Source organism: Canis lupus, chromosome 7 (genome assembly GCF_011100685.1).
Source record: "Canis lupus familiaris isolate Mischka breed German Shepherd chromosome 7, alternate assembly UU_Cfam_GSD_1.0, whole genome shotgun sequence".
In the NCBI taxonomy this organism is placed as follows: Eukaryota; Metazoa; Chordata; class Mammalia; order Carnivora; family Canidae; genus Canis; species Canis lupus.
The window spans coordinates 58,021,925-58,043,429 of NC_049228.1; the positions used below are offsets into that span (position 1 = coordinate 58,021,925).

General features: G+C 37.4%; 1 protein-coding gene across 1 annotated transcript in view; it reads right to left on the bottom strand.

Moving 5' to 3' along the window:
* Positions 1-1,525: 1,525 nt before the first annotated feature.
* Positions 1,526-21,505, bottom strand: part of DSG3 (desmoglein 3) — a 31,349-nt gene continuing 11,369 nt past the window's right edge. Inside the window, 13 exon segments of the mRNA NM_001002983.1 lie at positions 1,526-2,363; positions 3,728-3,993; positions 5,788-5,851; positions 6,171-6,310; positions 10,601-10,861; positions 12,477-12,701; positions 14,287-14,426; positions 15,051-15,322; positions 17,878-18,063; positions 18,331-18,459; positions 19,326-19,492; positions 20,191-20,335; positions 20,798-20,953. Of these exon segments, the coding sequence (NP_001002983.1) occupies positions 1,746-2,363; positions 3,728-3,993; positions 5,788-5,851; positions 6,171-6,310; positions 10,601-10,861; positions 12,477-12,701; positions 14,287-14,426; positions 15,051-15,322; positions 17,878-18,063; positions 18,331-18,459; positions 19,326-19,492; positions 20,191-20,335; positions 20,798-20,953 (2,769 nt within the window). The 3' untranslated portion in view covers positions 1,526-1,745.

Here is a 21,505-nt window from a genome sequence, read left to right on the forward strand (position 1 = left end):
TGGGTTTTCAGAGGCAATGCTAAAATACTTGGAGGATCCTGAAAACACTTTTGAACTTGAAGTAAGGCCTATTATGATTATTAATTCTCATGCATAAAAGAGGCACAAATCAACCATGTGTGATCTAGACCCGAGAGCAAGTTTCCATTAACAGGTCCCAGTGGTAATAGCGAGGCAACTTCTTTGGGACCTGGCAGCTGCTTCGTAGGGTCTGGTTCCCCTCAACTCAAGATGGACACACTGCAGGTGTTGTTGAAACAGCAGGCTTGTCTTGAAAGAACAGATTGCCTGTACTTCTTGGTTATCCTGGCACATACCTTCCTTGTAGTCATGGCACCAGGGAGAGGGAAGAATGTTAGGTGTAGCGACATTTAGGAGATGTCTTTCCCCCAGGTATCCTTAGGACTGGATCCTTCTGTGTTAAAACACACTTTAGTACTCTGCATTCCATCTCAAAAAACAAATATTTTGAATATGGCAACAAAACAAAATAGAGTATTTTATATACAATTAGAGATAATGGAGCTGGACGATGATTGTGTAAAGACTCAGCTAAGACAAGAATGTTGATAAGAAGGTAGGGTATTCTCTTTATGGGCTAAAGGCTGAAGATCTTGAATGACCAGAAATGATTTGAAGAACTGCATTGCTAACATGGCAACATGTATGAAGTAATAAATTCCAAATCTTCATTGTTATGCCAGAGAATTAAGTTGCTGTAGCTGTTTGAAGGGAGTAAGGCTTAATAAAATAGAGGGTACTGATGATCCCTTTCCATATCCCTTTTTGACTTGAAATGATGTTTATAATACACATTCAAAAATTCCACTATATGTTAACCTAGTCAGAGGCCTCTTTTTTCTTATGAGCAAAACCATAAAGTCTGTAGACATTGTTAATGTCATAAACTTCATTATATATCATATGCAAGTTCCATCTACCCACTGACATTTAAAAAAATAGAGTCATTTTCAAGAACTATTAACACAGGATTTGTGCTGAGAAGTGTGTAGGAAGGAGATCAGTGTAAAATATTTTCTTTGGATAGATCCTTTCAAAGTAATGTAGAAAAACACAAAATATTTATTTATACCATACTAAACTTTCCTAAATTTTCTGTGATAGTTCTGTTTCAAAATAGTCTTATTTTGAGCATTGAGGAATATAGATACAGCAAGTTTGATGCATAAGCCAATAGCCCTTAGCTTGAGCAAAAGATGCATTTAGGGTCTCCCAACACCAAGAAGATGGCAAAAACTCAACTGCAGCTACTTCCTTTTTCCAAGCAGTTCAAAATGCTTTAGCAAAGACTTTATGACTCTTACATAATTGTTAGTGACATAACAAAAGGTGACAGACAAGAACTGAGGCTCTTGACTCCCAAGTGCTTAATCCACTAAAACACGCTGCATTTTATTTAAAGTGGCAAATACCTTCTTTGGCACTACAAAAATAGAAGTTTAAAAATTGTTAATTATCAGTTGAAAATTTCCCACTGAACATGATCTTAAAGTTTTTTTTTTTTAAAACATCAAGATTTACTACTACTTGAATGGTATTTGAGAAGTAAGAGTGACAACATGTCCAGTTTGGGGATATTTACTAGAAAATTTAATCAAGCTTAGTTTAGGAGAGTACCAAATAAGTGTCCAATTAGACCAATACTGTGAGCTTTGCTATGCTACTTTGAGCAATTTGGTCCAAATATTTATATTCGGTCAATATATTATTCTATTTCATTTTGGTCATATCAGACGGGAACAAGGATCTTCTGTACAGATCATATTACGTGACCCCCGTAGCTCCATCGGAGTTTGTAGGTTGCCAGAAACATTGGAAATGGGACAAATCACTCTTTCTGTCACTGTCACATTTTGCGTGAGTAGTGGCTCAAGGACTGTAGTGGTAGGTTGCACGAGAGAACCAGAGGCTGAGTAAGTCTCTGTTACCATATAGCTACCATGTTGCACAGGGTTGGGAATGGAAGTGGCTGATTGGAGAACAGAGCTGGAAGCAGACAAAGCGGAAGCTCCTTGACTGCCTAACAAAGTCTGGCCCCTAACAGATTCTGGCTGTTGGACTTCTAGGGAATAGCCACAGGATTCCATCCCAGAAAGGCTGGCTTTGGAAAGTGGCTGAGATTGTTTGGCTTCGTCATCGATCCCGAGGCTTATCTCTGCAAGTTTTTTGAATTTGGGGCCGAGTGAGTCCAAGAAACTGTCATCCAGCTCATCAGCAATAAAACTGCAACAACCCAAGGATCCCACGGGAGAACTGGGGGCACCCATTCCTTCATTATCATAGATCAGCAAGCAGTCATTTGCTTCCTGGACATCATCTTCCTCTGCACAGGCAAATGCTTTCTAAAGATAGAGAAAAATGGAAAAAAAATGAATTTTAAAAGAATCTTAATTGAAGAATATAATACTATTCATAGAATCCAAGGTTTGATCATGAATGCATAATTTTAGATAATCCATTGAAGTAACGACATACTCTGAATATCAACAGTCTTGTTACAGAAATTTCTGGTGTTTGAGGAACAATGTAGTTGACATTCCTTCAAAATTGAGTCTGGGGATCCCTGGGTGGCACAGCGGTTTGGCGCCTGCCTTTAGCCCAGGGCGCGATCCTGGAGACCCGGGATCAAATCCCACGTTGGGCTCCCAGTGCATGGAGCCTGCTTCTCCCTCTGCCTATGTCTCTGCCTCTCTCTCTCTGTGACTATCATAAATAAATAAAAATTGAAAAAAAATTAAAAAATAATTGAGTCTGTCCTAGGATTATGTTTTGATTCTAGGTTTAGAAGGCACTGACATGGATTTAGGTGTACAAAACTAATGTGTTCAAAACCTGGAGGTAATTCACTGGGCTTCTGTTAATGCATATCTTTGTGTTTGGGGATGGGGGATAGGCATCTTACTTGCACCATCTAAGCCAGCTCTCAGCCAGACTGGGCCTTTGCTTAGACTCCCCAACCTATGTAGGAGCCTGACCCAAAAGTAAGGCTCACATCACACCTCAGAATGTCCCAAGAGTCCTTGTCCCAAACAAGATCTCCCTGTCAGCCAGTGTCAGGCTCCATCTTCTCAGCAATAGGCTAGATCCTAGAACTTCCAGCTCTGTTACCAAAACTCTGTGTGAAATCTGTTCTAATGATGCACAAACCTGCCTCTTAAACTCTTACCTGTTCTTAAACCCTTGTTCTTTCAGTTCTATACTTCCTGACACTTCATCTGATCTTTGATCACATCCCTTTTTCTCACTTTTATTTTTGGGTCAATAATTCTTTGGTTCCTCAACTTTTTTGGGCATGGACTCCTTTGAAAATGTGGAGAATACTATAACCCTACCTCAGAAAAATACACACATGTATTCTGATGTGCTTTATGGTACAGGAAACACAAAATAAGTTGCTTTGTATTCCTCAAGAGGATGCTGCTGATCCTGACATGCAAAAGATTTTACTCTCCATTGTTATTTCAGTCAGAGGGAGGAGGTTCTACTTGCTATATTATCTCTCTTTGTGTCTATTTACTGTTTTTTCCTTTTGACTAGTAGCCTAATTTTGGCAGCCACCTTAGGTTATCTATATTATTTTGACAAAGAACCCTGTTTTCTTCTCACATTTTAACAAGCTATAAGTAAAACAACAACAAATTGCAAAACTGAAATACAGTCAAGTATGAAGATCTCTGATATAAGATAGAGTTTTCCACCAAATTACCTGAGAAAAATAGGAATCCAGGAAATTCATGCTTATTGCTCCTTCACCATAGTCTTTATTGGTTCCTCCTGTGGAATGCCTTGTTCTCATAGTTCCAGACTGTCCTGCAGAACCAATACCCAGTCCAGTGGCTGCTCCAAATCCTGCAGTTGCTCCAAATCCTGCAGCCGCTCCAGATCCTGTAGCTGCTCCAAGCTTGGTGGTCAGTTCCATTCCCGAGGCTCCTTCCACCACTGTCCCTCCAGCATATGTATTTGTACAAACTTCTAAAAAGGGGGAGAAAATTCTGTAGCATCTTATGCTGTATTTTTCTTTTCTTTTTCTTTTTCTTTCTTTTTTTTTTTTTTTTTTTTTTTTTTTTTTTTTTTTTTTTACTGCTTTTTGATACCCAAGGGTGGACACCAAGTAAAGCAAATAAGTGGGAGAAATTACAACTATATGACTAGAGGTGATAATATCCAATGGTCTATTTAATGTGATAGTAATAGAGTAGGTAAGGCTGTAACGAGGAAGTGAAGCTGTACAGAGGACCTTCACAGATGGAATAGCTCTGGAAGCATACTAATTAAAAAATATACACAGGAAATAGATTTTCAGTGACAACAGCCAGAAATAGAGAAGTAAAAACAGAGTATTCAGCACATGGAAAGCTTATAATGCAATGCTTATTTGTTTTCAGGAAAAAAGAAAATTAAGCTGTCGTATTGCTTCAATATGGAAACCAAAGAGGAAATGTATATAATATAATCATGCAAATTAGCAGATGCTAATTTAGTGTCTTGGTGTGTAAAGAAAATTTAAAGAGCTATGACTATTCTCCCTATTACCTTTACATTACACTTTTATGGAAAGTTATTTGTTTCCTAGAGAATTCTGATTATGGTTTTTGATATGTGATTATAATGGGAGAAGCAGATGAGGATTGGGGTAGCTGATAAAGCCAGACATTTTGAGGTGATCTTATGCAGATTTTATAGGCTAGACATTTAAAAACAATCTATTGCTAAGTATGGAGTTAAGAAAAATTTTAATATTCAGCATTAGGTCTCATTGTTCCTATAGTTTATGCCTTAATTGTGGCATTGAGATAGTATGAATAAAATAGTCATTTGGTAGACCAAAGAAATAAATAATTTCACCTAAATGAGAACAAACGATCTTGTCCCATTATGACTGAATATAAAATTGGTAATTTAACTCAAAACAGGGTATTGTTAGTTCTGGGAAAAAGAAGGGCAATAAGATCGAAGTTTAACTGCAAGTATTACCAATGTTAAGAATAGTCAATGTTGAATGGTAGATATATAGGGTTTGCTGTATCTTCCTTTACATTTTTCTACATGTGTGAAATCTTTTCTAATTAAAAAAATTAGTAATTGGCCGTTCAGTTTATTAAAGTTTGGAAAATGTATAACAAATCTTTGGACATTAAAAATGGTGACACTGGGGCTCTTGGGTGACTCAGTAGGTTAGGCATCTGCCTTTGGCTCAGGTCATGACCTTAGGGTCCTGGGATCAAGCCCCACATTGGGCTCCCTGCTCAGCCAGGAGCCTGCTTCTCTCTCTCCCTCTGCCTCTCCCCTGCTTGTATTCTCTTTCCCTCACTCTCTCAAATAAATAAATACAATCTTTAAAAAAAAAATGATGATATCAGTAGACAATGAATTTCAATGAACTTATTCAAACCCAAGCTTGATCCTGAATGACTAATATACTAATAGTAAATCATTTCATTGAAACCCTGTTTCAGTGGTAACATCTCCCAGCATATGTTCATATTTGAAAATTATTAAGAAAATGATTTAGAGGGGATCCCTGGGTGGCTCGGCAGTTTAGTGCCTGCCTTTGGCCCAGGGCATGATCCTGGAGTCCCAGGATCAAGTCCCACATCAGGCTTCCTGCATGGAGCCTCTGCTACCTGTGTCTCTACCTCTCTCTCTGTCTCTCATGAATAAATAAATAAAATTAAAAAAAAGGAAATGATTTAGAACACATTATTTTTTCAATGTTTCTTATTTAACCCAGTATTGCCTTCAAAAATCAATTTGATGTTCACTTACCAGAATTTTCCATGAAATCGGCTCCACTGGTAGTTATAGGTGGCACACAAATATTTGTGATTTCCTGCAAACCATGTTCAAAAAAAATCAGTACATTTAAAAATGAACCAGATTTCATGACACAATGGGTGAAATGTGGCTCTTTGCAAAAGGTGACTTTAGAAGAAGTCCAAATTCTTGCAGGAGTAACCATTTTTGGGATTAGATATCTGAAGAGCTACAATTCTAAATGGCTCCATTCATTTCAGCACTGATTCCCAAAAGTCTTTAAAGGTCAAGGAGTGTCTTATTTTTTGTGCCCCACTATCCCTTTTCTTATCTGAATATAAATCTAATTTTGTTCTATGTGATTAAAATAAACGTTTTAGAAACTGGGTCCTTACCTTGTCTTCAGGTTGGGCTCCTTCGATTCCCCACTGATGAATTGTTCCTTCTGAACCATCAGGAACTGGGATAAATCCTCCTGTCACTCCCCCAATAGGACCCACCCCATAGTCACAGGTCAGCAGCAGAAGGGGGGCCACTAATAAAGTAAACAAAATATCAGAACATTTATATCATTTGGAAACAATGCGACATGACAATTGTCTGAAACATTAGAAAGAATATATGATATCAGTACTTGTGGAAAATTTAATAGAAAGCAAAACTAGTTTCTACAAAATAAAATGTAAACTAAGCATCCTAAAATTTCATATGATTATTAAACTGGAGGAGACAGATCTGATTGTTCTTGTAATAGGTATATTTTCCTTAAAATAGGCACTGTTTGGTGAATGGTAAAGGATTTTAGGTGCACAGGGTAATGTTTGTAATTTGGACTCTACTGATCTCTTAGTAAACTGCATTTAACCAGCAAACTCCCTCAGCAACTGGAGTGATGAGCTAATACCATTGGACTCTTAATTGTGATTTAAGAATCCCTAGCTTGGAGAGGCTTTTCTGTCAGGATAGCTTTCATTCTTTATTTGCATATCTGTCACATCTCAGCAGTAAAGATTAACATCATTCTCATGCTAATAGAGGAAAATACTAAACTCTGTCTTGAAAGCTAGGTAGTCAGTGACCCCACCTCCACCTCTGGTGGTTAAGGTCTATTGAATCCTTAAGTTTGAATTCTATCCACTTAAAGGTAGTTTAGTGAGGGGTGGTAGGGTTTGAATTCTGGCTCTCTTACCAGCTGGGTATGTTATATCATCTTTTCTTGCCTCTAGTAATTCATCCAGAGAATAGAAGAAAAAGTATCTACATCACAGATTGTTGTGAGGATTAAATGAGTTAGCAGTATAAGTAAAGGACAATAGTGAATGCTATGAGGATTTGCTAGTGTTGTCCAGATGGGCTACATCAGTTATTCAAATGAGGTCAGTCCTATATAATATTTTATATAAAATGGAAAATGTTAGGCCAAGTATATAAATAAGTTAGACATATTTGATGTATTTTCTTAAAATCTAATATAATGTTCACATAAATGATACTTCTACAGGCTTTTTTAATTTATTGCCATTTTCAATTCTATAACTTTGTTAAGTGTGTGGGAAGGATTGGATATTGTGAGCTGACAAATTAGTTTTTAAGGTGATGAATGTATACCTGTATGGTGAGTATTTTTAGGTGGGCATAAATAATCTTTTAGAGATCTTGCTTATCATTGTATCTGCATATATATTTGGTTTTTATATATGTATCCAGGAAAAGTTTTTCAAAGTGTTGAGTGCATTTCTACAGACTAAAAAATGTATGTTTTGTCCTACATAAAAATCAAAACATGGCATTTTTTTCAAATGGTAAGAACACAGGAAGTAAATATAATTGGGAATAGCACAATGTACTTTCTCTGATTGCCATCCTGAGCCACAATCCCAAATGTACAATGGCTTGCCTGAAGGATATATTTACACCCTAAAAGTCAGCATTTCAAAATTAAACTCACTAACACCATATGTATCTTTGCTTCATCTGATATTTTCTATTTCATTTAATGGTTTAAGCAACAACTGACTTCAGTGGTTCATCTGGATTTTTTTGTCCACTCTTCATATTCATTATCTCCAAATCTTCTCCAAGTAATGCCTCACACACACAACCTTTCCTTTCCAGTCTCATATCTAAATCTGGCTTCTGGCTCCATAGCTCAGTGGTTAGAGCACTGGTCTTGTAAATTGGCTTCTATCATCTCTTCTAAACTGGTAGAGTAACCTCCTGTTATTTCCTTCCTACACAGCGCTGCCAATGTTATTTTTTTAAAACACAAATATGAAATGCTAGGCTTTTATTCAGATACTTTCATCAACTCTTTTTTTCTCATAGCTTTAAGTACCATAACCTATGCACATAAGCCCTTTCACATTGGTACCAGTGGATTCTCCAGTTTCATCTGCTTTACTGTCCACAATTTCCCCATGCATTGGCCTACCAAGGTGTAATTCTTAAAACATGCAAAGCATTTTTTGGCTTTGATCCATGCTGTTACCCTTTGGGAACAATTTTCCCTCTTTTTTTTCTTTTTTAAAGATTTATTTATTTATTCATGAGAGACACAGAGAGAAACAGAGAGGCAGAGACACAGGCAGAGGGAGAGGCAGGCTCCACACAGGGAGCCTGATGTGGACTTGATCCCGGGTCTTATTATGCCCTGGGCTGAAGGCAGACGCTAAACCGCTGAGCCACCCAGGGATCCCAATTTTCCCTCTTTTTGTACTTGTTATATCCTACTCATTTTCCAACGCTCAAATAGACAATTCTCCTATTCCACAAAGCCTCTATAATACCCCTTTGTATTCATTTCTATTATAGCTACATCATAGTATAGTTTTTTTTTTTCCATAGAATTAGACATGCATAAATCCGTGAACTATATGAAAACCAGAATCAGGTACCCTTTTCAGCTGGCTGCTTGCATCAAGGCTCACATATATGTACTTGAAAAAACTTTGGTTTTGAAATTGGCTAATATGATATTGAAAAACTGAAAAAAAGTTGAAACAGTTTCAACTGTTAAATGGAACGATGCATGTTAACTGCAGAATAGTAAACACTTTTGGGGAACACAGAGGAAGAATATATGGCATGTATGGGAGGCCACTAGATGTATGGATAACAACTTCTTTCTTTTTTTATAAAAAGAGATCTGATGGGATCCCTGGGTGGCTCAGCGGTTTGACACCTGCCTTCAGCCTAGGGAGTGATTCTGGAGTCCTGGGATCGAGTCCCACATCGGGCTCCCTGCGTGGAGCCTGCTTCTCCCTCTGCCTGTGTCTCTGCCTCTCTGTCTCTCATGAATAAATAAATAAAATCTTAAAAAAAAAAAAGAGAGAGATCTGAACAGATATGGCATATATTAAGATCTGTTAAATCTGAGTGATGGCTATTTGTGTGCTTTTCATGTAATTTTTCTGCACTTCTTTGTGGTTTAAACATTTCATAAATTGAAAAAATTTTAGTTGAAGGGGTTGGAGTGGACTTGATTACTTGATTATCATGAATAATTATTTTAATTCTAAAAACCTACAATTCTGTAATAAATTTGAGACATGAATGTGAATTTATCAAGGATTTTTCTTATTTATATAAGAATTTGCCATGAAGTCTTTTCAATAGAGATCTATTACATTAAAAATACTGTTTGATTCATGAAATTTTGATTTGAATGAAATTTTTTAGAAACCTATCCATTGACTGAATAAATTTTATCTTTATTTGTGGGACCCAGGAAATTTAACAAAAATCCCCTACCCCTGGACAAGCAGAGCAGGACTCACTCCATTTTGTGCTACACCTTCCACCTCCTGTATGACCCCCACATAACCTGCTTATTGCTTAAGGCGCTGCCCCACCCTAGTCAAGCCGCTGGGCACACCCTAATCGGAAATCGGCTCATAACAACGTAACCCTGCTTTGTGCCCGCCAAAACTGCGCGCCAATTCTGACCAAAGTAATAGGCCAGCTCAAATGGATACTATAGGGTAAGATGTAATTCAATTGGCCACCTGCGTGTGGACCGACATGACTGTGCAACTTTCTGTGTATCCCACTGACCACTGGTCCCTATAAAGCTGCTACGCCTCTTAGTCTCGGGGTCCAAGTCCCTGCTCCGCTGTGTCGGGTACACTTGGACCCAAGCTCAAGCTTGTATATAAACCCTCGTGTTTTTGCATCGGTGTCAGCTCCTCGGTGGTTTCTCGGATTCGCGATCTTGGGCACAACATTATTGAAAAATAAAACGTGTATAGTTTCCCTAAATGTGTTCAATAAATGTAAGCTTATTAAGTGAAAGCCTTTAAGAGGGTGTATATATATAGGTGGTAAGCTGTTTTCAGGAAGTGCTGGATTAAGAAATAACTTTTCAGAGTCTGTGATGTATTAATGCTCATTATCAAGCTCAAATATAATATCCTTTGTATTTTTCCCTAGATTTATATGGCAAGAATTCTTTTTCTATTTTGTGTCTGTGGAGAAGACATTTTAGAAAGTGCATTGTGCATAAAGGCATTATTTTGATTATGAACATTACTGGCAGTATGTAGAAAGTGTTCATGCTTTGATTTTTTCTTCTTGATTCTCTTATGCTGTTTTCTAAATGTCTGACATATATGACTTGCTTTGTTGTATTATGAATATAGATTGTTGGCAAGTGACATGTTAACTTTAAATATTTCTGGTTCTTTCTGAAAATGTTACCCCCATCTTTGCCTATAATGCAGCTGAGGAATGGTTCTGCATTTCAAAGATGGCATTGCCCATGTATCCTGAAGACCTCTGCAAAGGCTGATTCCCTATCAAAAACAGAATTTAGGTTTGGCATACTCACATAGCAACAGCAAAAGACCAAGGAGTAGCAGGCCAATGGCTGCAGACCCCAGCCTCCCTGATGGCCTCTTTCCATCTAGACGTTCATAGTCTTTGTTCCCATTAGAAGATCTACAGATGTCCCTGTTGTCACACTGGCAGACTTCCAGGGTCAGGCTCTCCGGTGTCTCACACTGTCTATCCTGACTGTCAGTAACTGTGAGGGAGATGGTGTACTCTCCAGGAGATAGCTGCTGCTGGGCATTTAGGAGTGCAGAAGTAGCTAAAGACAGACAATCACACAAATCAACAGCAGGACAAGGTGTCTTGCTCTTAAAACTAATTATTCTTGTTAACAGAACTGGGGTTGCCTTAAACATCATTATCACAAATAGGCTGAGAGTAAGGTGAGGTTTGAGCAGTTCTGAGAGTGATAAGGAGTTCAGTTGGGTAAATTAGCCTGTACTTCCTCCTTGTCCTTTTTTCTGCCCCAGATGGGCCTGTTATTTCCCATGAAGACTCAGTCCTACCTTAATTTTCCCCCTGAAAGATGATGGGAGGTAGGCAACATTTCAATATCAACCCCCCCTCTCCTGGGCTTAACCAATCTCCTGAATGTCTGTACCAACCCCCTGGACTTGCATGTGACCCTCTGGACGTATGCCTTCCCTCAGAGTCCATGTTTTTGTGCCTGACTTATCAAGACTGAGTTTCTGCTTTGGATTCCACTACCTCAGCTGTTCCTGATAGTTTTCATCCCACGTGCCCAAATGCCAGTTGTATGAGATTCTCTGAGGTGAGGGCCTGTTGCCCATCTGACTCATGAACATTGATCATTCTCCAATCTCCAGTCCTATGTTGTCCCTTTCTAAGTAGGCTCCAATAGCAGCTCTTGTAAGTTGCAGTGTTGTGTCAACTGAATCACTTGACCCTACCGTGCCCTTTGATATTATGCCTATCCAACCACTGTCACCTTGTCGATCCTCATCCAAGCAGGTATGTCTAGTGCTGGGTCTTGTCTCTCTCTGATGTTTCTTTTGGAGCCTTTTCACCGACCATGTGCTGGTAAACCCATTTGAAGCCCAAAGCTATATGAATACTTTGGAACTAGGGAATTACACTAAGATCAGTAAGGTCCTAGGAAAGAAGGCCATTGAGAACAAGATCCCTTTGGTGACTGTAGCAATGGCTGATACCTATGACTAAGAACCCGTGGAGCAATTCATAGAGGGAAGCAAGGTTGGTTCAGCAAAAGCTAGAGAAAAGTGAGAAGATTCTTATTATGTCCAATGGCTATTTCTAGGAGACTCTTAGAAAACATAGAAAATGCAAAATTAGCATGATAAAAAGTTAGAAGAAAAGGAAGGATGGATGAACTCTTTCCCACTCACTGGCTAATGGACTAATGGGAGTTTCAGTCTGCCATGCTGTCAAGATTCCTGACTAGTGACAGACTAAGTAGCACTTCCTATGAGCTTTGAACAGGCGATGCCTCCAGTGCTTCATGTCTGTTCACAGTCTGCTCATTTAGGAAAAGTTTTATATTTAGAAATTTAAACAGCTCTGCAATAAAACAGATACCCGGCTCTATTCTCTTTATGGTGTCCTATGGAAGTAGAAATAAGACATTAAAAATATAAAACAAAAAAAAATAAAAAAAATAAAAATATAAAACAATTAGATTGTACATGAAAAACAAAACATTAAAAAGCATTAACATATATCATTCCTCTTCTGAAGAGAGAAGAAATTTGCGAGACTAGGACTATATCTTCCCTGCAGAAATTTTTTTCAATTATTCTTGGAAAAGACTTGCTCCTAATTTAGCTCTTTTATCCCTCTTGAAATATAAAGAAGTGGCAACTTTCATTTATGGGAGCAAGTTTACTACTACTTACCATTGAGTGTTGTGATACTCCACACAACTGGCAGTTTTAGAGATTGTTCCTCCAGGGAAAATGTGTAGGGGCCAGTATATTTATTGTCTGGTACTCTAGCTGAGACAACCACAGAACGTAGTGAACTACAAATTGCTTTCTTTTCAAGGACAACTGTTGGACAATTTTCATTAAAACCAGGTACTTCAACATATATGGTGCCTGTAGCAGTTTTACCTGTGTTTTCTGTAAGAACAACATTTTAGAGTTAAAGAAATATTCAGAATAAGTTGTACCCCCAAAACCTTTTAAATGTCTCCTGCATGTAGCCAACTTAGTATGTCTTCTCATGAAGAATTATATTGGTTATTCTTACAAGTAAAAAGCCACATCTTATAAAAAGCAAATTTATCAACTTGGCTGGTGTCTCTAATTTATTAACATTGTCTCTTAATTTAATATGCTTGGAACCAAGACCTGTAAGGTGATGAATTCACTGATTACAAATGAAATCAACATAAAAACAATAGTTTTCTTAAGTGTATCCTACTGTGTGAACCCAGCACTGTGTGAAAGATTTTTACTTCTAAAGCTTGTGTTAAAGTATTTGGAATAAGCAAAGACTTATTTTTACTATACAAGATATAAAAGTTTATTGAAGAAAATTTTTTCAGTATTGGCAATCAAAAACAATAAAGTAAAAATTTCTCAGTGGTAAGACTATGAATAATTTCTGTTGTTTCCCTTAGGGTTTTCTGCTCTTTTCCTAGGTGATTTGATCTTTGGTGTTATTCTTCTGTTATATTTTCTTATGTTTGCATACTGCCTGAGCACAAATTATACTTGATGAAACACAGAACGCCCAATGAAACAATAAAACATTCCAGGGATCCCTGGGTGGCGCAGCGGTTTGGTGCCTGCCTTTGGCCCAGGGCGCGATCCTGGAGATCTGGGATCGAATCCCACGTCGGGCTCCCAGTGCATGGAGCCTGCTTCTCCCTCTGCCTATGTCCCTGCCTCTCTCTCTCTCTCTCTCTCTCTGTGACTATCATAAATAAATAAATTAATTAATTAAAAAAAAAAACATTCCAGAAGTTTTCATTGTTCAATGATCTGGTCACATGAGGTCTCTGTAAGATAACTCACTTTGTAAGTAACTCACAAAGGCACCTCACATTTGAGTTGAGCTTTCCTGACATGCCCTCTGTATCAATTTTTATCCCTCCATGTCTCAAACCCAGAAATTTCTTTGGATCTAAAAATTTCTGCCTCAACACAGCAGACCACAGGGACTGAACATAGAATTTGATGGTACTACAAACTCCACTGAGTAGTTGGAATACTCAGCCTTCTAGATTCAGGTGCCTCAGATTTGAGACCCAAGGCCCCTAAGATAAGTAACATTATTTAGTGGTAAAAGTAATATGTTAAATAATTGGAATCATCTATTCATAAAGAAATGCCAATTAGAGTGCGATTTCTTTAAAAAAAAGATTGCAGTATATATTTTTAAGATTTTTATTTATTTTTAAAGATTTTATTTATTCATGAGAGATAGAGAGAGAAAGAGAGAGAGGCAGAGACACAGGCAGAGGGAGAAGCAGGCTCTATGCAGGGAGCCCAATGTGGGACTCAATCCCAATCTCCAGGATCTGACCCTGGGCTGACAGGGGCGCTAAACTGCTGAGCCACCCGAGCTGCCCAAGATTTTTATTTTTTAAGTAAAGTCTACACCCAATGTGGGGTTCAAACTCATGGCCCCAAGATCAAAGAGTTGCATGTTCTACTGACCAAGCCAGCCAGGCGCCCCATTTTGAAATATTTTTCTTACCATCAATGGCCAGAACCTCAGCTGTGATTGTCTTGTTAACTATGAAAGTAGAATCCCGATCAATGTTTCTGACAAATTTGATTTGAGCAGTTTTTGGATCAATGAATAGTAAACCACCATCATTACGTCCCATGACATACCTGTTTTATGACAGAAAAATATAGTTTTCTTTCAAATATGAAATGTTGCCTATTTAATGAAAAGAACTCATTTTATATTTAATGTATTTATATGTAATTTAAGATACTGAAATACATTCTTCCAAACAGTGGCAGAAAATTAGTATATTAACACAAACAAGCAGTATTTCATAATCCTTAAGTATTAGCCTGGTTTTTCAATTTTCTACTCTGTGCAATAAAGTAATTGTGTTCTTGCTCTTACAGCAACTACTTTGCATGATGTTCTTATATTTGGGGCATATATGTTTTGTACATGCTGTTTCATTTGATTGCACCATGATCTTCTGGTGAACTACTCTTTTTAAAGACTCAATTGAAAGTTTCTGTGAAATATTTTCCTGATTTCTCTCCAAAGGCTAAGGTATTCTTTTCTTCATTTCCACTTTAACTTAGGCTTGTTATCTTTGCTCATAGCATGGTATGTTCCAATGATTTGGCTATATGTCTCTTCTTGAATTAGCCAGTTTCTTGAGTTGACCACTTTGTATCTCATTTTATTTTTGGCATATAATAGTTTAGGTATTTTTTTGTAGTAGCTTATAAATTAAAACTACATCAAGAAATATGTCAAAACAGTCTTACTTGACATATGAGGCAGCTTTGTTAGTGTCTTCATCAATGGCTTGATATGTTCCCAGGACATAATTGACCAGTTTTTTACTACTTATGCCTTTCCGCACAGTGAATGTCTTGGAAGCAGGATGGAATGCAATTCCTTCTTTCACATTGACTACTTGAATCGTGACTGGTGTTGACTTCACTTGATACTGAGAAATTACTGATTGGTGAAATTCAGCTTTGTTTTTGACAGCAATACTAAATTGTACACTTTGTAGTTGTTCATAATCTAGAGCCTAGAACAAAAAATAAAAATTAGAAGGAAAGAAGTATCACAGAGATACAATCCAGCAAACCCAGAAAAGGACAAGAGAACTCTATGTTCTATGTTATGAATTACTCTTTTTATTTCTATATAGCAAGATCGCTTCAGAAATCATTGTAATGTTGAAATGGAGAAATCATTAATATTCTTAACTGACAAAAAATATTCTTAACTCATAAGATCTCATAACCAATATTTGCAAAATAGGATACCTCTTTTTAGACTACTAAAACATCATTAAATTTCTTTCAGCTATGTGGTGCAATGGAAAGAATCCCAAATTTGCTGTGGTAGCATGGTTTGAGTCCTGGTTCTGCTGCCTAATAGCTGTGTGATTCATGGCACAATATTTAATTTCTCTGATTCTCAAATTTTCACTTCTGAAAAAAACCCCAAAACTTTATCTCATCAGATCGTGGTGAGGACTGCACAAATTTAGTCCCATAATACATTCCTACAAATGACACTTATAGCCATTCCCAGATTAGCTACTGAATTCATGTGTAATAGTATCTTTCCCAACTGGAAATTCCTAGGTGGCAAAGGCAAATTGTTGTAATAAATTTGGTTGACAAATATGTCTCTGCAAAGCAGTGGGGAGTGATCCACCAACTCTTTGTAGAACCATTTTCAGATGTTCTTACATGATAACTATTTGTTTGACCCTCTAATTGAGGAGGCCCAAATCAAGGCCTGAGAAATTCCAGGAGAACTCTTTTCTTTAACTAATATATTTTTTGAAAGTGATAAGGAAATGTTCATTTGGGTTATATTTATATCTTACTGAAAATAATTAAAGTAAGAGATCTGGATTTGAGTTTTAGGTTTGCAATGACTAGTTTTGTGGGCCCAAGCGTTCCTCAGTGGAGTGGAAGAGAAAGAGTAAGTGAATGAAGAAGTATAAACAAGTAATTATAATAGAAGCGGTAAGTGACAGAAGAAATTAGAGTCTACGTGCAAAAATGAGTCAATACTTGTACTGGGGACAGTTAGGACACCTGAGAGGTTTCAGGTGAGCTGAGTGTTGAAGGATGAAAAGTATGCAGGCAAAGGTGAAATATTTGCAAATGCCCAGAGTTGTAGAAGGTGACAGAGAGCTGGTTGCAGATGGTGAGTGAGGGCTTGTATATAATTCTGAGGAGTCTGGAGGTCATTTTCAAGCCCAGCAGCTGGTCATCAATCCTGGCTGCAGTTAGAGTTCTCTGCAGAACCTTTAAGACCTGCCACTGCCTGGGCTACCCCACAGTTCCTACATTTCCACTGGCAAGGAAAATTTGCCGGTGATACAAGTGAATAGTAAGAGTTGAGGGCTACTTCCACAGCTGATGGAGAACAAGGAAAAGTTTTAAAGAACAGAGTAATCCACATAGGTTTTAAGAAAAACATGGCAATAGATTGGTGGTAGTAGAAGAATGAAGCAGAGTAGAAGCAGAAGGTAAGGACATCTATCAGGAGAGATTACAGTCATCTGAGAATAAGGAGACAAGACTAGATAGATTGTAGGTCATAGGAAGGAAGACCAGGGCCAGACTTTAAGGACAATTTCTAGGGCAGAATTGGATGACTGGCTGTTGTGCCAGTGTTATGACTGAAGGGTAAGGCCCAAGTTGCTGGTTTGAACAACTAGATGACTCCAAGACAGGAGAGAGAGAAGACCCCATCTTCAGGGATTGCTGAAAGTTTATAACAAACCCTTGCAAGTGATGGTTATAGCCCTCTTTCTGAAAAGCAGAGTAATAGGAACTGTTTGCATAGCTTCCAGTACTCAGGGACTCCAGCAATTTCTTTGTTAAGGGGATATTATGGGCTTGTCACTCTATTCGACTCAAGGAAATAAAGAAAGAAGGTCCCCTATAGTCCAGTGCCTTGTGCCAAGGAATGTCTTTAAATAGTGGTTATTTTTTCTAGTCTATACAGTGTCCAGGCAGAAATATCCTTACGTTATTCCAGATTGGGTTCTGTGTGTGTGTGTGTGTGTGTGTGTGGGGGGGTGTCTGTTAATAGGCAGGCATGTTAAGTGGAAAGTTTACTCAATTTTTATTTTTTATCTTGCAGATTTAATTATACATTCCCATTTCCCCAAAAGTTGCCCTTTCCCCCACCTTATGACTGTAATAATCTACTTAAAGCAATTTGACAAATTCACAAACCACAATATCATGTATTCTTATGTTTTCCTAACTTCAGTTGTAGAGATTAATGAGATTAAGTCAAGAAATGTGTTTTGTGTTCTTGTGCTTAAAGCAACCACATCTATAAATATATGCATATTAGTGTATTTGTGTTTATTATAGAAAGTATGGTGGCTTGGAAGGAAATAAATCAACATGTTTTTAAAAAGCTGTCCTTAAGTAGTAGGGCTATGTGTGTGTCTTTAAAAAATTCTATCTACTTTTATGTGTTTTCTAAGTTTTCTATAAAGTAGTGGTATTACTATTAATATGTGAATAAAGTTTGTTTGTAGAAATGATAGTTTGGACTAATATGGAATATTTTTTACCACTGAAGGGAAACAGATGTTATTACCTTAACCACCTTCAGAATGCCTTCATTAGTTCTGGGATCAGTTTGTATTTCAAACCAATTCCCTTCATTTCCAGAAGTAAAGAAATACACTGCAAGCCAATTATCTGTGAATTCTTCATCCCAATCTATAACTTGAAATCGAAGCAACTCAGAAGTTAAAGTATTTTCCTTAATATGTGCTGAATACTAAAAATGAGAGAAGCAGAATTTAAGAGTTAGTGTCAGGTTTTACCTAAAAATGTTATATTTATTCTGAATAGCATTAATCATTAATTCTCAAATTATGTGTTGTCTCTTGCTGGTTACTAAATTCTTGTATTTTACATAAGCTTATTTTTTAAGAAAAGTGCAGAGAACTTAAATAGAAGCCAGTAAGCAAATACCGAATTAGAATGGCAAAACATGAAATAAAAAGATGCATTTAAATTATTCTTTAAGGAGGGCAAGGTATACCTGAGATTCTTTGAACATTGGGAAATTATCATTAACATCTTTCACTTTGATACTACATTCACATTGAGTTGATAGTCCTTCTCCATCTTTGTCTGCACCACTCACAACCAGACGATAGCTGCTAACTTGCTAAATTTGGAGAAAAATAAAGAAAAATAATTAATCTCCAGTGCCAAGAATACAAATAACTATCTGCTTGTTGTGTGTAAAGAGGTGGAAGTATTCGAGCTCATGGTTTTATTCTCTACAATAATCACATGAGTTGTTCATTGTCCATCATAGAGGAGGCATATGGGGCTCTGGATAGTTGTTTTTTATGGGGCCAGAACAGGTTTCTCTTTTGTGAGCTTCTTAGGGCAAGAAAGTACACTTGAAGCAAAATGGGCAGCTTATTTGAGAGAAGTTCACTTATGGAACTTTCCTATTGGTCTATTTGGAGAATCATTTGCATAGAAGTAATATAAAGTCTGACGGTATTGTGTGGTGATAAAGATGATGGTGGTGGTGATGGTAATTATGGTGGTAGGGCGATGGGAAAGAGAGAAAGAGGATTCTTTAGTGTTCTGGGAGCAGGGTCAAATTAAATCTAGTCAGAAGAAAAAGTGTAATATCAGAGAAGGCTTTATTCCAGAAAGAAATTTCTTCTGTCATCTGAAAAATTTATTTTTCCTCCACCATATAAGGAATCTGTCAATGTATGCCAACACGTGATGCCTCCTTTTACTCTCCAGTTTACCTCCCACTGATATGCTAATACTTGTTTGTTTAGTGTACAATTGATTATACGGTTCTGAGGTTCACATCTCACCCCATCAGAATCCTATTGAAATGCAAACAGTTTCCCTAGACTGGCCCGGGTGAATTTAGAGAAACTCTTTTCCTTTATCCTTTCATTTGCAGGTAAAATGGGGTCAACTTTCTGGGCTTTCTTACAATCACTTTTTTTTTTTTTTTTTTTTTTTAACTATTGAATGTTCCCAAATGCCTTGCTTTACCTCTCTATCAAGAGAATTGGTCAAAGTACGGACTTCCCCAGTGTGTCTGCTTAGGAGGAACATGGGTGTGCCTGCAGGTTCCTGAGAGACAATTTTGAAGGCAATTTTAGAATTCAGGTGGTTTGGTTCATCTGCGTCTGTGGCATTTAATATCATCACCAGTGAGTCTAGAAATTCAGAAAAAGCTCATTAAAACATATGTAAGAATTGACATTCTTTTCACATTAAATATTCAACACAATTTCAAATTGACCTTTGTTTTTTAAAATCTTAAATATATCTGTGTGCTCAAAAATGAATTACATGTATTTGCAATATCTCTTATTGTCTCTCTTGATCAGATGGAACTGTTCTGCCTTCCATAGAATCTTCCTGCTGCCCTTAAGCCATGGTTGTGTTGGAGTGGAGACTATTTTCTCTTTATTTCTTCCTTGGATGGATGGCATTGTCATTCTCCCCTTTCCACAAATAATCTAAGTAATTGTATCTCTGTCCTTTATAATCTAAAAAAATCTAGCTGATGCATCCAGGCTGCTTAAGGCCACCCCCTTTAGCTTTATGACAACCAGGTACACATGTGATACACACACACACACACAATAAGATACTATTGACTCGATAACAGGGCCGCAACCTAGAAATATGGTGGCAGTGGATAATGGATAATTATCTCAGGAAGGAAGGAAGACCCAGGTTATTTTGATGAATTTTAGAAAAGAAGACCCAAGTTATATTGATGAATTTTTTCTGCAAAGCTACTGAGGAAACTAAGAGAATAAATTAGCTTATAAAAATGATATACTAGAGTGAGTCCCATATTTTAAAATAAAAAAATAGAAGTCGTAGATACTGTAAAAAGACTTACTTGAAGCACTATTTTCTTCAATTTCACCCATGAATATACTTTGTGAAAATACTGGAGCATTGTCATTGACATCTAAAATTTTAACTGTTAATATAAGTGGTTTCTCTACATCTTGTCCTAGGACATTTAGAGCATGACACGTAATCTAGAAAAAAGAGGAAAATGTTACTTATTTACTCTATAAACTCAGTTTGCATACTACTAAAATTTGTAGAAATGAGGCCTCTACTGGCATGTATAGACCTTTTGTGCACAGAAGAAAATGGTTCCCCAAAAAGTAGACAAAAGGAAGAAAAGATGGCCACACTGGGCAGGCCAGTTAGGCAAGCTGTCCTTTCTTCCAGACTGGTACTGTCTTATGGCAAGGTGAAGATCTTTTGCAGGATGCATGTTGGATTTTAGTACCTACCCATGCACCCTCCTGATATAGTCATTCGGGGCACAACCATAAATGAAGTCTCTTTATAAAAGGGATGAACATTGTTATTTGTTGGTGGATTGATTCATGCACTGATCTCTCTTCTAAATTAACCAGTAGATGAGTATCACATTCTAAAGTCACCAGCCATGAAGGTAAGGGTGCTGAATATTGAGGACACAAACTTACCTGGAAGCTTGGAGTTTCCTCACGATCAACTATGGCTGTTATGTTTATTTCTCCAGTGTTTTTGTCAACAACAAAGATTCCAAAAGGGGGTTGATCAATTCCCATTCCAGAAATTCGATAGGTAATTTTCTGAGTTGCTTGGAAATCTGAAGTAATCTGCAGCCCCAAATACCCAAAATGTGAATGTGATCATTAATCAGACCTTTTCCTTCCCCTTTTCTCCACCTTCATAGTCTTTTTTTTTTTTTTTAAAGATCTTATTTATTTATTCATGAGAGGCACAGAGAGAGAGAGAGAGGCAAAGACACAGGCAGGGGGAGAAGCAGGCTCCCTGTGGGGAGCCTGATACAGGACTAGATCTCAGAACCCCGGGATTAGACTTGAGCCGAAGGCAGACGCTCAACCACTGAGCCACCAAGGTGCCCCTCCACCTTCACAGTCTTAAGTTTTCTGTTTATTTTATGTACTGTTTCTGACACTATGGTGCTTACTCTTTGCTTTGAGGAATACTAGGAATGTGAAATATTTCAAACTGTATTGACCAACCAGTATGGACCAATATGCATTAATCATTTTGGCTTTGGAATGTTTGCTCAGATTGTGGCCACCATGGTGATGTGAAAAGGTGGAGAGAAAGTCATGGATACTTAATATTGACAAGACTACTTCTAAATGCTCCTTTCTTTAACAAAGAATATTTTTTTAAAA